The sequence below is a fragment of the Hypanus sabinus genome, chromosome 31, assembly GCF_030144855.1.
Source record: "Hypanus sabinus isolate sHypSab1 chromosome 31, sHypSab1.hap1, whole genome shotgun sequence".
Taxonomy (NCBI): domain Eukaryota; kingdom Metazoa; phylum Chordata; class Chondrichthyes; order Myliobatiformes; family Dasyatidae; genus Hypanus; species Hypanus sabinus.
The window spans coordinates 2456661-2471684 of NC_082736.1; the positions used below are offsets into that span (position 1 = coordinate 2456661).

Genomic DNA, 15024 nt, shown 5'->3' on the forward strand with positions numbered 1-15024 from the left:
ACAGATAGAGTGGATTTGATGTTTCCTATAGTTGGGGAGTCTATGACCAGAGGACACAGATACAGTGGATGTGGAGAGGATGTTTCCTATAGTGGGGGAGTCTAGGACCAGAGGACTCAGATAGAGTGGATGTGGAGAGGATGTTTCCTATAGTGGGGGAGTCTAGGACCAGAGGACACAGATAGAGTGGATGTGGAGAGGATGTTACCTATAGTGGGGGAGCCTAGGACCAGAGGACACAGATAGAGTGGATGTGGAGAGGATGTTTCCTATCGTGGGGGAGTCTAGGACCAGAGGACACAGATAGAGTGGATGTGGAAAGGATGTTTCCTATAGTGGGGGAATCTAGGACCAGAGGACACAGATAGAGTGGATGTGGAGAGGATGTTTCCAATAGTGGGGGAGTCTAGGACCAGAGGACACAGATACAGTGGATGTGGAGAGGATGTTTCCTATAGTGGGGGAGTCTAGGACCAGAGGACTCAGATAGAGTGGATGTGGAGAGGATGTTTCCTATAGTGGGGGAATCTAGGACCAGAGGACACAGATAGAGTGGATGTGGAGAGGATGTTTCCTACAATGGGTGAGTCTAGGACCAGAGGACACAGATAGAGTGGATGTGGAGAGGATGTTTCCAATAGTGGGGGAGTCTAGGACCAGAGGACACAGATACAGTGGATGTGGAGAGGATGTTTCCTATAGTGGGGGAGTCTAGGACCAGAGGACTCAGATAGAGTGGATGTGGAGAGGATGTTTCCTATAGTGGGGGAGTCTAGGACCAGAGGACACAGATAGAGTGGATGTGGAGAGGATGTTACCTATAGTGGGGGAGCCTAGGACCAGAGGACACAGATAGAGTGGATGTGGAGAGGATGTTTCCTATCGTGGGGGAGTCTAGGACCAGAGGACACAGATAGAGTGGATGTGGAGAGGATGTTTCCTATAGTTGGAGTGTGTTGGACCAGAGGACACAGATAGAGTGGGTGTGGAGAGGATGTTTCCTATAGTGGGGGAATCTAGGACCAGAGGACACAGATATAGTGGATGTGGAGAGGATGTTTCCTATAGTGGGGGAGTCTAGTACAAGAGGGCGCAGATAGAGTGGATGTGGAGAGGATGTTTCCTATAGTGGGGGAATCTAGGACCAGAGGACACAGATATAGTGGATGTGGAGAGGATGTTTCCTATAGTGGGGGAGTCTAGGACCAGAGGACACAGATAGAGTGGATGTGGAGAGGATGTTTCCTATAGTGGGGGAGTCTAGGACCAGAGGGCACAGATAGAGTGGATGTGGAGCGGATGTTTCCTACAATGGGTGAGTCTTGGACCAGAGGACACAGATAGAGTGGATGTGGAGAGGATGTTTCCAATAGTGGGGGAGTCTAGGACCAGAGGACACAGATAGAGTGGATGTGGAGAGGATGTTTCCTATAGTGGGGGAGTCTAGGACCAGAGGACACAGATAGAGTGGATGTGGAGAGGATGTTTCCTATAGTGGGGGAGTCTAGGACCAGAGGGCACAGATAGAGTGGATGTGGAGCGGATGTTTCCTACAATGGGTGAGTCTAGGACCAGAGGACACAGATAGAGTGGATGTGGAGAGGATGTTTCCAATAGTGGGGGAGTCTAGGACCAGAGGACACAGATAGAGTGGATTTGATGTTTCCTATAGTTGGGGAGTCTATGACCAGAGGACACAGATAGAGTGGATGTGGAGAGGATGTTTCCTATAGTGGGGGAGTGTAGGACCAGAGGACACAGATAGAGTGGATGTGGAGAGGATGTTTCCTATAGTGGGGGAGTCTAGGACCAGAGGACACAGATAGAGTGGATGTGGAGAGGATGTTTCCTATAGTGGGGGAGTCTAGGTCCAGAGGACACAGATAGAGTCCCGTGTTCCCACCCCTCCGCCCGGTTCCTGAATCATTCCGGTGACACCATCCTGTCTGCCCTTCTCACGTCTCCAGACTTTGTAAAACATCAGCTTGGAGAGTTGCAACTCTCAAACAGAATTGTCAATGTCTGCAAATCAATTAAGTGGAAAAAGCCGGGGAACAGAACCGAACAGTAGTTCGCTCAATCGAGAGCCTGCTCCCGTGTTCAGCAGTCAACACGCTCCCACTCATACCTCTCAGCTCTGCAAATTACTTTTTCTTTTTCTAAGCCCGTTGCCTTTGGGAATCTCTGATTGATTCTGTCTTCAAGAGCCTTACGGCCAGAGAGTGCCAGCTGATAACGATTCTCCTCACATCCTCCTGGTTATTTATCCATGTTCTCTCATCCTCCAGCCATCTGCTAAGGGAAAGAATTCCTTCCAGCTTACCCTGAATCACCTATCTCGACCTTCAGCAACTCTCTCAAATTTCTTTGCTCCAAGCACAGCTCCAGCTTCTCCAAAGACACTCCAAAGTCGCTCATTCAAAGAAATCATCCCTGTAACCTCAGGGACCTCCTCGTCCTTCCTGAGGACAGGCAGCACAACGAGGTCCTCAGGTCCCACACCACCAGGTTCAGGAACAGTTATTACCCCTCAACCATCAGGCTCCTGAACCAGTGAGGATAACCTCAACTCTGAACTGATTCCATCGGGAAGGAGGTACAGGAGCCTCAGGTCCCACACCACCAGGTTCAGGAACAGTTATTACCCCTCAACCATCAGGCTCCTGAACCAGTGAGGATAACCTCAACTCTGAACTGATTCCATCGGGAAGGAGGTACAGGAGCCTCAGGTCCCACACCACCAGGTTCAGGAACAGTTATTACCCCTCAACCATCAGGCTCCTGAACCAGTGAGGATAACCTCAACTCTGAACTGATTCCATCGGGAAGGAGGTACAGGAGCCTCAGGTCCCACACCACTAGGTTCAGGAACAGTTATTACCCCTCAACCATCAGGCTCCTGAACCAGTGAGGATAACCTCAACTCTGAACTGATTCCAGCGGGAAGGAGGTACAGGAGCCTCAGGACCCACACCAGCAGGTTCAGGAACAGTTATTACCCCTCAACCATCAGGCTCCTGAACCAGTGAGGATAACCTCAACTCTGAACTGATTCCATCGGGAAGGAGGTACAGGAGCCTCAGGACCCACACCAGCAGGTTCAGGAACAGTTATTACCCCTCAACCATCAGGCTCCTGAACCAGTGAGGATAACCTCAACTCTGAACTGATTCCAGCGGGAAGGAGGTACAGGAGCCTCAGGTCCCACACCACCAGGTTCAGGAAGTTATTACCCCTCAACCATCAGGCTCCTGAACCAGTGAGGATAACCTCAACTCTGAACTGATTCACACCCCCGGTTCAGGAGCCTGATGGTTGAGGGGTGATAACTGTTCCTGAACCTGGTGGTGTGGGACCTGAGGCTCCTGTACCTCCTTCCTGATGGCAGCAGTGAGAAGTGAGCATGTCCTGGGTGGTGGGGTCCCTGATTTTGGAAGCTGCTTTCCTGCTACAACGCTTCATGTAGATACCCTCAGTGGTGGGGAGGGCTTTACTCGCGATGAACTGGGCTGAATCCACTACTTTTTGTGGGATTTTCTACAGCCCTGACGATTTTATAACCCTCTATAACCGGGGATTCAACCTGAGGACTGCAGTCCCCTCGTTCATGGTAAGGGTCAATGGCATCAAGAAGGTTGGGAAGCCCTGCACTATAAGGAGTCACCTATCAGCTTCCTTCATCCCAGGGAGAGCAGTTCCGGTCATCTAGCCTCTCCCTATAACTCAAACCCACTTGTTCCAGTAGCAACCTTCCTGCACCTTGCAGGCTGTTGAACAGTCTCATCCCGATACATCCACATTCAGTCCCTTCCATAGATGCTGCCCGACCTGCTGAATTCCAAAGTGATAGTTGTATCGGGAGAGTGAAATGTGAAGAGAGTGATACAGATTTATAGTCTTTTCCTTGGCATCTGTACAGTTCAAAGTACATTTATTATCAAAGTACGTATGCATTATACAACCTTGTGATTCCTCTCCTAACCAGCAGCCACAAATCGATATATGGGGCTCCACTCTGGGTTACGTCCGAACACCCAATGTCTACTGAAATCACGGAAACAATAACCGCAAGCCAAATAGCGTTTCTAAACGGATGCCTGCAAGAGAGCCCCATGAAACACACAGAGCGCTGAGTTCCTCCAGCGTTTAGTGTGCGCTGCTTGGATTTCCAGCATCTCTCTTGAGAGAAACATCGTCCGTCAGAGATGAGTAAGCAGTGATCCAACCTCGCCTCGCCTCAACACCGTGACCGTTTCAGTCTGGCCTAGCGCCGAACTCTCCATCCGAACAACGGGGTCTGCTGCTCAGATACGCCGGGCATCGCCGCCTCGACGTGGCCTGTAAGTCTCCATCCGCACATCATTTCCCTGGGGCCTGGATCCCATCTTCCATGCTCTTCCACACTCTTGGTGATGGGTCTGCCACCTCACCTCGGCTCTGCCATGTCAAATTGCCTCCAAGTCCAAGGGGAAGTTGCAGACGATTATTTGCCATGAAAGCGTATGGTGAGCAGAAGTATTTAGTTGCTGCCGAAGGGTCTTGCCCCAGAACGTCGACTGCACTCTTTTCCGCAAATGCTGCCTGGCCTGCTGAGCCCCTCCAGCATTCTGTGTGCGCTAGTTGCTATCGCTGTTTCATCGGCCGCCAGCCCGAAGTTGCTGAGGTTCGCCAGCGCCATCGTAAGCCGGACGGTTCGACGTTTATTCCCAGAATGGTCCTCTGCCTCCCCGGTACAAGATGCAAGGTTCAGCCACGAACCAGAGATTGTGGTATCAATCGTTTAGAAAAAGGGAGAGGTCCCACAGGTAGCTTTCCAGGAATCAGGAGACCGCTTGGGAAGCAGGGAATTCCGAGTGGCGCACACCTTTGAGTGCGGAGGCCGGAGAACAGTGCTGGGTGAGGAGTTGAGGCAAAAGGGGGGGAGCTTTAGTTGGCTGGGTTACTGGGAGCTGGTTCTTCAAATGGGTGGGACTGAAACAGGCTGGGCAGTTTCCATGGCAACGGACAAGGCCCAATATTCTCACCAGCAGGGGTACAAGGGTAAGTGTACTCCACCTCCCGTTCACTGAATTCATTGCTTCTTTTCTTTCTTTGTACATACAGTTTGTTGAGTTCTGGTTGAACTCCAAGTTCATGTGGTCTTTCTGTCAGGGATTTATTGAGAACGCCCGCAAGAAAAATGAGTCTCGGGACTGTGCATGATGACATGTTTGTAATTCACATTGAACTTCTGACAAGAGGGATGGTCACCATCTTTTTCCCCAGGGTATGGTTGGTTAGAACCAGAGGGCAGAGCTTTAAAGTGAGAGGGAGAAGAATTAAAAGGGATCTGATTTGATAGGTTCTTGATTAGTCAGGGCATCATAGGTCACAGGGAGAAGGTTGAGAGGGGTAATAAATTAGCAGTGATAAAATGGCAGAGCAGACTGGATGGGCTGAGTGGCCTCACTCTCTGGAGCTGTGGGATGGGCTGCCCTGATACCCGCATCCTCAGCGACGGTCAGCAGCGGCTAATGCTCCTGATGGCCAAGAGGAAGAGACGTTCCTGAAATTCTGAGTGTGGGTCTTCAGCTTTGTGTGGCGTCCCTCTGATGGTAGTAACGAGAAGAGGGTATGGCCTGAAAGGAGAGGAGCCTTCCGTGATGTCTCCCACCCGCTCCAGCCCCCACGGCTCTCCACTGGACATTCGTCAGCGTGCTTGGTGAAACTCCTTTGCTTTGAGGGGTTGGTCTTGGCTAGAATCTATTGCTGCCTCAGCAAGGAACGGGACTCATTGCAGTTTCCCTATCTCCACAATAGGTCTACGACAGATGAAATCTTAATGGCTCTGCACACGGCCTTAGATCACCTGGACAACACAAACACCTACGTCTGGGCGAGACTGGAGCTCGCTGTTTAAAACCATCATTCCTATAGTTACTGAAGCTGAGCCTCTGTACCTCTCTCTGCAATTGGATCCTCAACTTCCTAACCGGAAGACCACAATCCGTGCAGATTGATGATAATACCTCCTCCTCACTGACCATAAACACTGGCACACCTCAGGGGTGTGTGCTTAGCCCACTGCTCTACTCTCTCTACACCCATGACTGTGTGGCTAGGCACAGCTCAAATACCATCTACAAATTTGCTGATGTCTGTTGGTAGATGGAGATGAGCAGGCGTACAGGAGCGAGATGTACCAGCTGGTTGAGTAGTGTCGCAGTAACAATCTTGCACTCAACGTCAGTAAGACGAAAGAGCTGATTGTGGACTTCGGGAAGGGTAAGACGAAGGAACACAAACCAATCCTCATAGAGGGATCAGAAGTCGAGAGAGAGAGCAGCTTCAAGTTCCTGGGTGTCAAGATCTCTGAGGATCTAACCTGGTCCCAAATAGTGATACAGCAATAAAGAAGGCAAGGCAGTGGCTATATTTCATCAGGAATTTGAAGAGATTTGGATTCTCACCTAAAGCACTCTAAAACTTCTACAGATGCACCGTGGAGAGCACTCTGACAGGCTGCATCACTAGCTGGTATGGAAGGGCTACTGCACAGGACCGAAAGAAGCTTCAGAAAATTGTAAACTCAGTCAGCTCCATCTTGGGAGCCAGCCTCCATAGTATTCAGGACGTCTTCAAAGAGCGGTGCCTCAGAAAGGCAGCATCCATTGTTAATGACCCAATCACCCAGAACATGTCCCCTTCTCATCAGGGAGGAGGTCCTTCTTCCTCTCCTACTTCTTCAGCTGTCCATTGAAATCCAATGACAACATCGACTCCTTTCACAGTGAGATCTTTGATGACTATACAGTCCTATCCTGGACCCGCAAGTTCTATTGCAGGTGGGACACGTATATGTGTTAGTGGGAGTGGTAGTGATGGCAACCATGGCTGCATTTCTCCCGGCTCTCTTCTGCTCCAGGAAGTCCAGTACCCTGAAGCCACACACTCACTGATTCAGAAACAGCTTCTTCCCCTCTGCCATCAGGGAGGAGGTACAGGAGCCTGAAGCCACACACTCACTGATTCAGAAACAGCTTCTTCCCTTCTGCCATCAGGGAGGAGGTACAGGAGCCTGAAGCCACACACTCACTGATTCAGAAACAGCTTCTTCCCCTCTGCCATCAGGGAGGAGGTACAGGAGCCTGAAGACACACACTCAACGATTCAGGAACAGCTTCTTCCCCTCTGCCGTCAGGGAGGAGGTACAGGAGCCTGAAGACACACACTCAGTGATTCAGGAACAGCTTCTTCCCCTCTGCCGTCAGGGAGGAGGTACAGGAGCCTGAAGACACACACTCAACGATTCAGGAACAGCTTCTTCCCCTCTGCCGTCAGGGAGGAGGTACAGGAGCCTGAAGACACACACTCAGCGATTCAGGAACAGCTTCTTCCCCTCTGCCATCCAATTTCTAAATGGACACTGAATCCTCAATGCTTTTTTTAATACTATTTCTGTTTTTGCACTATTTATTTAATATATATTATTATTCATTTTTTATGTTATCATATACTGTCCTGCTGCTAAATTAATGAATTTCGTGACATATGCCGGTGCTGATAGACCTGATTCCGACTTATTGCCTGAAACTCCGACTAAATATAGCCACTGTTGTACGTTCTTTCACTGGCATCAGTACATTGAGTCCAGGATAGACCCTCAGAGATATTGATGCCCAGGAACCAGAAGCTGCTCACCCTTTCCATTTCTGATCCCCGCGATGAGCACTGAAGTGTGTTCCCTCGACCTCCCTTTCCTGAAGTCCCCCATCGATTCTTTGGTCTTACTGACACTGGGTGCACTGCAGAGGTCTGCAATAACCTCTGACAGAGCAAGAGGCAGAACTATTTTTTATTTAATCACTTAAGTATAAAATGTCACCATTGCTATTTCCTCAGCCAAGTCCCTCACTCCTCCACTTCACAGATAGTGAGCACTGTGTACGCCATGCTTTCTCAGGACCCTCAGATTTATATTCTCAGCTACCCTATTGTCTGGATCATCTGCTGGAATTTCAGTTAACCAGCTGCTGGTTATCTAGTTTACCAGGAGATAGACAAGCAATGGGTGTACAGCTCTCCACTCTTGCCTACCAATCAAACTGAAAACTTATGGCTCAGAAGTGAAAGCATGATAAAATCGAGTTGCAAATAAATATTTAAAATTTAATCAATTCCTTCTCGCTAAAATCCACTCATTGCAAACAACGCCAGCAGTGCTGAAGGGCCATGCCAAGCCTCTCTCCCCTTGGCTCAACATGGTCCGGCAATGGAGAGGATGGGGTGATGCGCCTAACTCCAGCAGCCCCCACGATTCCCTGTCTGGCCCACAGCAACCCGAGCAGTCCTGACAGCCGAAAGCCAGTGGTTAACGCGATTCTCAGCTGCAGCTTTTGGGAGCATTGGTATCTAGCCTTGCACCAGCCACCTGAATCTAAGGATGCTTTCGTCCTGGAATGAAGTGACCAATTTCAAGCCAGCGTAGCTGAAATCATTCCACAGGAGGTGGTGAGGGTGTGGCTCCCACTTCCGAGACCCAGGTCCTAAACTTAAAGACCACCTCCAGCAAGTCCGTACGTGACAAACAAGAGAGAATCTGCAGATGCTGGAATTCCAAGTAACACACACCAAGTGCCGGAGGAACTCAGCTGGTCAGGCAGCAACTATGGAAACGAGTAAACAGTTGACCTTCAGGCCAAGACCTTTCATCAGGAACTAACCAATAGATTGATTTTCGGACACGACCAAAGAGCAACATTCAAGGGGGTTGACAAACGAACAGATGAGGTGTGTGCTCTAGTTGTGATCGGACACGGTAGTGTCATTTCCAGTACCATCTGTGGCGATTCTCCCTGTGAACGCGTGGGTCTCCTCCCACAGAAAATTGGGGACCAATTCCAGTACCGTCTGTGGCGATTCTCCCTGTGAATGCATGGGTCTCCTCCCACAGGAAATTGGGGATCAATTCCGATACCATCAGTGGGGATTCTCCCTGTGAACGCGTGGGTCTCCTCCCACAGGAAATTGGAGACCAATTCCAGTACCGAATGTGGGGATTCTCCCTGAGAGCGCGTGGGGCTCCTCCCACAGGAAATTGGGGATCAATTCCGATACCATCAGTGGGGATTCTCCCTGTGAACGCGTAGGTCTCCTCTGACAGGAAATTGGAGACCAATTCCAGTACCATCTGTGGCAATTCTCCCTGAGAGCGCGTGGGTCTCCTCCCACAGGAAATTGGGGATCAATTCCGATACCATCAGTGGGGATTCTCCCTGTGAACGCGTGGGTCTCCTCCCACAGAAAATTGGAGACCAATTCCAGTACCATCTGTGGCAATTCTCCCTGAGAGCGCGTGGGGCTCCTCCCACACCACAAAGACATACCGGTTGGTCTTGTGATTAGGCTGGGGTTAAGTAGGTGGGTTTCTGGCTTGTTGGGCTGAACAAGCCTGTTCCACATTGTATCCCTACATCAGATAAATAAATACAGTCCTGTGCAAAACTCCGAGGCTCCTATATATCACCAGGGTGCCCGGGACATTCGCACAGTATTGTATTTGTCAATGTGGAGCGGAGAGCGAGTTTGTAAATCTGATGGGGGCAAAGGATGTTGGGAATGGTGAGGGTGGAGGGGTGTGGGACAGGGGGCAGAGAAGGAGTGTCAGGGACGGGTACAGACACACCCAGCCCTGAGACACCAGGCAAGGTCATTTGATTCCAAACAATCGGTTAATTGATGATTACAGAATTGGGTGGTGTTGGAGATGTGTCTCTACCAAAGGAGGTGTGAGGGGCTCCTTCCCTCCGCCGGCCTGCAGGTCACCCTCGGGCAAGGTGTAGCTCCTGCTCAGCCCCCGATCAGGGTGAGGTGAAGCCGTGGGAGCAGGCGGTGGACGGTCGTACGAGCAGCCGGTGCAGATCACAAGTCCTGGTTACGTGACCACTGACGCCAGGCAGACAATCTCTGAAGAGTATTCATATCCAGAAGAAGGCAATGGTTAACCACTTCTATGGAACAATTTCCCAAGAACAACCACGGTCACAGAAAGACCACGAACGGCCACGTCATACGACACGGCACATAATGATGATGGCAGAATGTCTCTCTAGTGCTTCCCGCTCCCTCCCCTCTCCCTTCCCCTTTTCCCAACCGTGATTCCCCTCTCCCTGCCCCCTTCCCACTCTCAGTCCACAATAGAGACCCAGATCAGAATCAGGTCCATCATCACTCACGTATGCTATGAAATGTGGGTGTTTTTTTGTGGCAGAGTACAGTGCAATACCTGCACATAAAATTACTACACCAAAGACTTCAGCACAGTACTGTATATAAAAGCAGGACTGGCCTTGACAATGTTACAACGCTCTGTTCCATCTGGTGTAAAGATGGGGCTCAGGAGTTCAGAGATTGGAAATAACGAGGAAAAGAATGAAGAGTGGCATGAGGAAAATGAATCAATTGCAGAATCTGTGAAGTCCAGCACCAGAGCCAGGCACCGAGCCTGAAACTTTTGCTCAACACTGGAAATAAAAACGTACAGTAGAGCGTGTTCCTCTTTCAGGCAACACCCCCACAACCACAACATGGTAGAAAGATCCTTTAATTTCTGTGTAGGCAGATTCTCTACAACAACTGGCACTGCAAATGGAAGGAGTTTCTCCTCCGTTACACCTCTCTAGTCTCAAACGCTTCCACTAAATGTCCAGCTAAACTTCCAGCCATACAATTCCAGCTCCTCTGTCGCCACGGATCCACTTCAGAGAGATGGCAAGCACGCTGCTGACACTGGCTGGGTAAACTGTTTAAGGCGAGTAATTCATTGGTTGCAAAAATTAACACATTTCCTGACACACACGCAGACTAATTTGCAAATTTGTACAAGCTGCTTAATAAGTCAGAACAAGCAAACACACATAAGCTATCAAACAGACAGCTTCATTTATCGCCTGTGGAAAAGTGAGGCTGTGTTCATTTACCAGACAATAGAAAGTGAGGGGGGGGGGTGAAGAATCACAGTATATAATTAAATGTTTAGCACCTAAATAAGAAAATAAACTCATGCTTCTGTGTTTTTGTTTTACTGCTACAGCAAACATTCAATTCTTAAAAAGAAGACATTTGCAAGAAAAAGCAAAATGCTTGAGCAGCGATGGAACATGTGGGTCTCTCCCAGGAGAAATAAGCTGTAGTTGATTATCTTCATGTTCCTGCACTGTGATCACAGAATCTATTTCCTCAAGTGGCTCGTGGCGATACAATCACCTCATTAACTCCATCTAAAATGCTTGCAGAGTTAGCCATTATCATTAATTAGCAATGAACCACTTACTCAGTAATTTCTTCAGTAACAGTGTGCTCTACTTGAAGCCTGGAGTTGACCTCGATGAAGAAGTGCTTGCCGTGCTTATCGATTAGAAATTCCACCGTGCCGGCATTTTCGTAGCCCACCTGGATGAGGAAACACAAGGAGTGTGTTTACTGCAGGTAGATGTGTGAAAGCAGGACATTTGGTGGCAATCTGCACACACCTGCAAACCCACTACACATCCAAATCCCAACAACAAATATCCCTCCTCTCCTCAGTCCGACACAATCGCAAATATCCCTCCTCTCCTCTGTCCGAGACCCAATCGCAAATATCCCTCCTCTCCTCAGTCCTAGACCCAATCGCAAATATCCCTCCTCTCCTCAGTCCAAGACCCAATCACAAATATCCCTCCTCTCCTCAGTCCAACACAATCGCAAATATCCCTCCTCTCCTCAGTCCAACACAATCGCAAATATACCTCCTCTCCTCTGTCCGACACAATCGCAAATATACCTCCTCTCCTCTGTCCGAGACCCAATCACGAATATCCCTCCTCTCCTCAGTCCGAGACCCAATCGCAAATATCCCTCCTCTCCTCAGTCCAAGACCCAATCTCAAATATCCCTCCTCTCCTCAGTCCAAGACCCAATCACAAATATCCCTCCTCTCCTCAGTCCGACACAATCACAAATATCCCTCCTCTCCTCAATCCGACCCAATCGCAAATATCCCTCCTCTCCTCTGTCCGAGACCCAATCGCAAATATCCCTCCTCTCCTCAGTCCTAGACCCAATCGCAAATATCCCTCCTCTCCTCAGTCCAAGACCCAATCACAAATATCCCTCCTCTCCTCAGTCCAACACAATCGCAAATATACCTCCTCTCCTCTGTCCGACACAATCGCAAATATACCTCCTCTCCTCTGTCCGAGACCCAATCACGAATATCCCTCCTCTCCTCAGTCCGAGACCCAATCGCAAATATCCCTCCTCTCCTCAGTCCAAGACCCAATCTCAAATATCCCTCCTCTCCTCAGTCCAAGACCCAATCACAAATATCCCTCCTCTCCTCAGTCCGACACAATCACAAATATCCCTCCTCTCCTCAATCCGACCCAATCGCAAATATCCCTCCTCTCCTCAGTCCGAGACACAATCACAAATATCCCTCCTCTCCTCAGTCCAAGGCCCAATCACAAATATCCCTCCTCTCCTCAGTCCGACACAATCACAAATATACCTCCTCTCCTCAATCCGACCCAATCGCAAATATCCCTCCTCTCCTCAATCCGACCCAATCGCAAATATCCCTCCTCTCCTCAGTCCAAGACCCAATCGCAAATATCCCTCCTCTCCTCAATCCGACCCAATCGCAAATATCCCTCCTCTCCTCAGTCCAAGACCCAATCACAAATATCCCTCCTCTCCTCAGTCCAAGACACAATCACAAATATCCCTCCTCTCCTCAGTCCGACACAATCACAAATATACCTCCTCTCCTCAATCCGACCCAATCGCAAATATCCCTCCTCTCCTCAATCCGACCCAATCGCAAATATCCCTCCTCTCCTCAGTCCAAGACCCAATCGCAAATATCCCTCCTCTCCTCAATCCGACCCAATCGCAAATATCCCTCCTCTCCTCAGTCCAAGACCCAATCGCAAATATCCCTCCTCTCCTCAGTCGGACCCAATCGCAAATATCCCTCCTCTCCTCTGTCCAAGACCCAATCACAAATATCCCTCCTCTCCTCTGTCCAAGACCCATTCGCAAATATCCCTCCTCTCCGCTGTCCAAGACCCAATCACAAATATCCCTCCTCTCCTCAGTCTGACACAAACGCAAATATCCCTCCTCTCCTCAGTCCAACACAAACGCAAATATCCCTCCTCTCCTCAACCCAATCGCAAATATCCCTCCTCTCCTCAGTCGGACCCAATCGTAAATATCCCTCCTCTCCTCTATCCAAGGCCCAATCACAAATATCCCTCCTCTCCTCAGTCCGACACAAATGCAAATATCCCTCCGCTCCTCAGTCCAACACAAACGCAAATATACCTCCTCTCCTCAGTCCAACACAATCGCAAATATCCCTCCTCTTCTCTGTCCAAGACCCAACCGCAAATATCCCTCCTCTCCTCAGTCCAACACAAACGCAAATATCCCTCCTCTCCTCAGTCCAACACAAACGCAAATATCCCACCTCTCCTCAGTCCAACACAAACGCAAATATCCCTCCTCTCCTCAATCCAACACAAATGCAAATATCCCTCCTCTCCTCACTCCAAGACCCAATCGCAAATATCCCTCCTCTCCTCTCAGTCCGAGACCCAATCGCAAATATCCCTCCTCTCCTCAGTCCAAGACCCAATCACAAATATCCCTCCTCTCCTCAGTCCGACACAATCACAAATATACCTCCTCTCCTCAATCCGACCCAATCGCAAATATCCCTCCTCTCCTCAATCCGACCCAATCGCAAATATCCCTCCTCTCCTCAGTCCAAGACCCAATCGCAAATATCCCTCCTCTCCTCAATCCGACCCAATCGCAAATATCCCTCCTCTCCTCAGTCCAAGACCCAATCACAAATATCCCTCCTCTCCTCAGTCCAAGACCCAATCACAAATATCCCTCCTCTCCTCAGTCCGACACAATCACAAATATACCTCCTCTCCTCAATCCGACCCAATCGCAAATATCCCTCCTCTCCTCAATCCGACCCAATCGCAAATATCCCTCCTCTCCTCAGTCCGAGACCCAATCGCAAATATCCCTCCTCTCCTCAGTCCGAGACCCAATCGCAAATATCCCTCCTCTCCTCAATCCGACCCAATCGCAAATATCCCTCCTCTCCTCAGTCCAAGACCCAATCGCAAATATCCCTCCTCTCCTCAGTCGGACCCAATCGCAAATATCCCTCCTCTCCTCTGTCCAAGACCCAATCACAAATATCCCTCCTCTCCTCTGTCCAAGACCCATTCGCAAATATCCCTCCTCTCCCCTGTCCAAGACCCAATCACAAATATCCCTCCTCTCCTCAGTCCGACACAAACGCAAATATCCCTCCTCTCCTCAGTCCAACACAAACGCAAATATCCCTCCTCTCCTCAGTCCAAGACCCAATCGCAAATATCCCTCCTCTCCTCAGTCGGACCCAATCGCAAATATCCCTCCTCTCCTCTATCCAAGACCCAATCACAAATATCCCTCCTCTCCTCAGTCCGACACAAACGCAAATATCCCTCCGCTCCTCAGTCCAACACAAACGCAAATATACCTCCTCTCCTCAGTCCAACACAATCGCAAATATCCCTCCTCTTCTCTGTCCAAGACCCAACCGCAAATATCCCTCCTCTCCTCAGTCCAACACAAACGCAAATATCCCTCCTCTCCTCAGTCCAACACAAACGCAAATATCCCACCTCTCCTCAGTCCAACACAAACGCAAATATCCCTCCTCTCCTCAATCCAACACAAACGCAAATATCCCTCCTCTCCTCAGTCCAACACAAACGCAAATATCCCTCCTCTCCTCAGTCCAAGACCCAATCGCAAATATCCCTCCTCTCCTCTCAGTCCAAGACCCAATCTCAAATATCCCTCCTCTCCTCTCAGTCCAAGACCCAATCTCAAATATCCCTCCTCTCCTCAGTCCAAGACCCAATCTCAAATATCCCTCCTCTCCTCAGTCTGGCCCAATCTCAAATATCCCCCTCTACTCAGTCTGGCCCA

At 49.6% G+C, this 15024-nt stretch overlaps 1 protein-coding gene across 3 annotated transcripts in view; it reads right to left on the minus strand.

Moving 5' to 3' along the window:
- The window catches only part of LOC132383728 (pyruvate carboxylase, mitochondrial-like), a 950497-nt gene that overhangs the window by 776969 nt on the left and 158504 nt on the right, over nucleotides 1–15024 (minus strand). For all 3 annotated transcript variants that reach the window (XM_059954922.1, XM_059954921.1, XM_059954923.1), the window contains exon 8: nucleotides 11312–11430. In XM_059954922.1, coding sequence (XP_059810905.1) covers nucleotides 11312–11430 — 119 coding nt within the window. The remainder of the gene's footprint in view (nucleotides 1–11311; nucleotides 11431–15024) is intronic.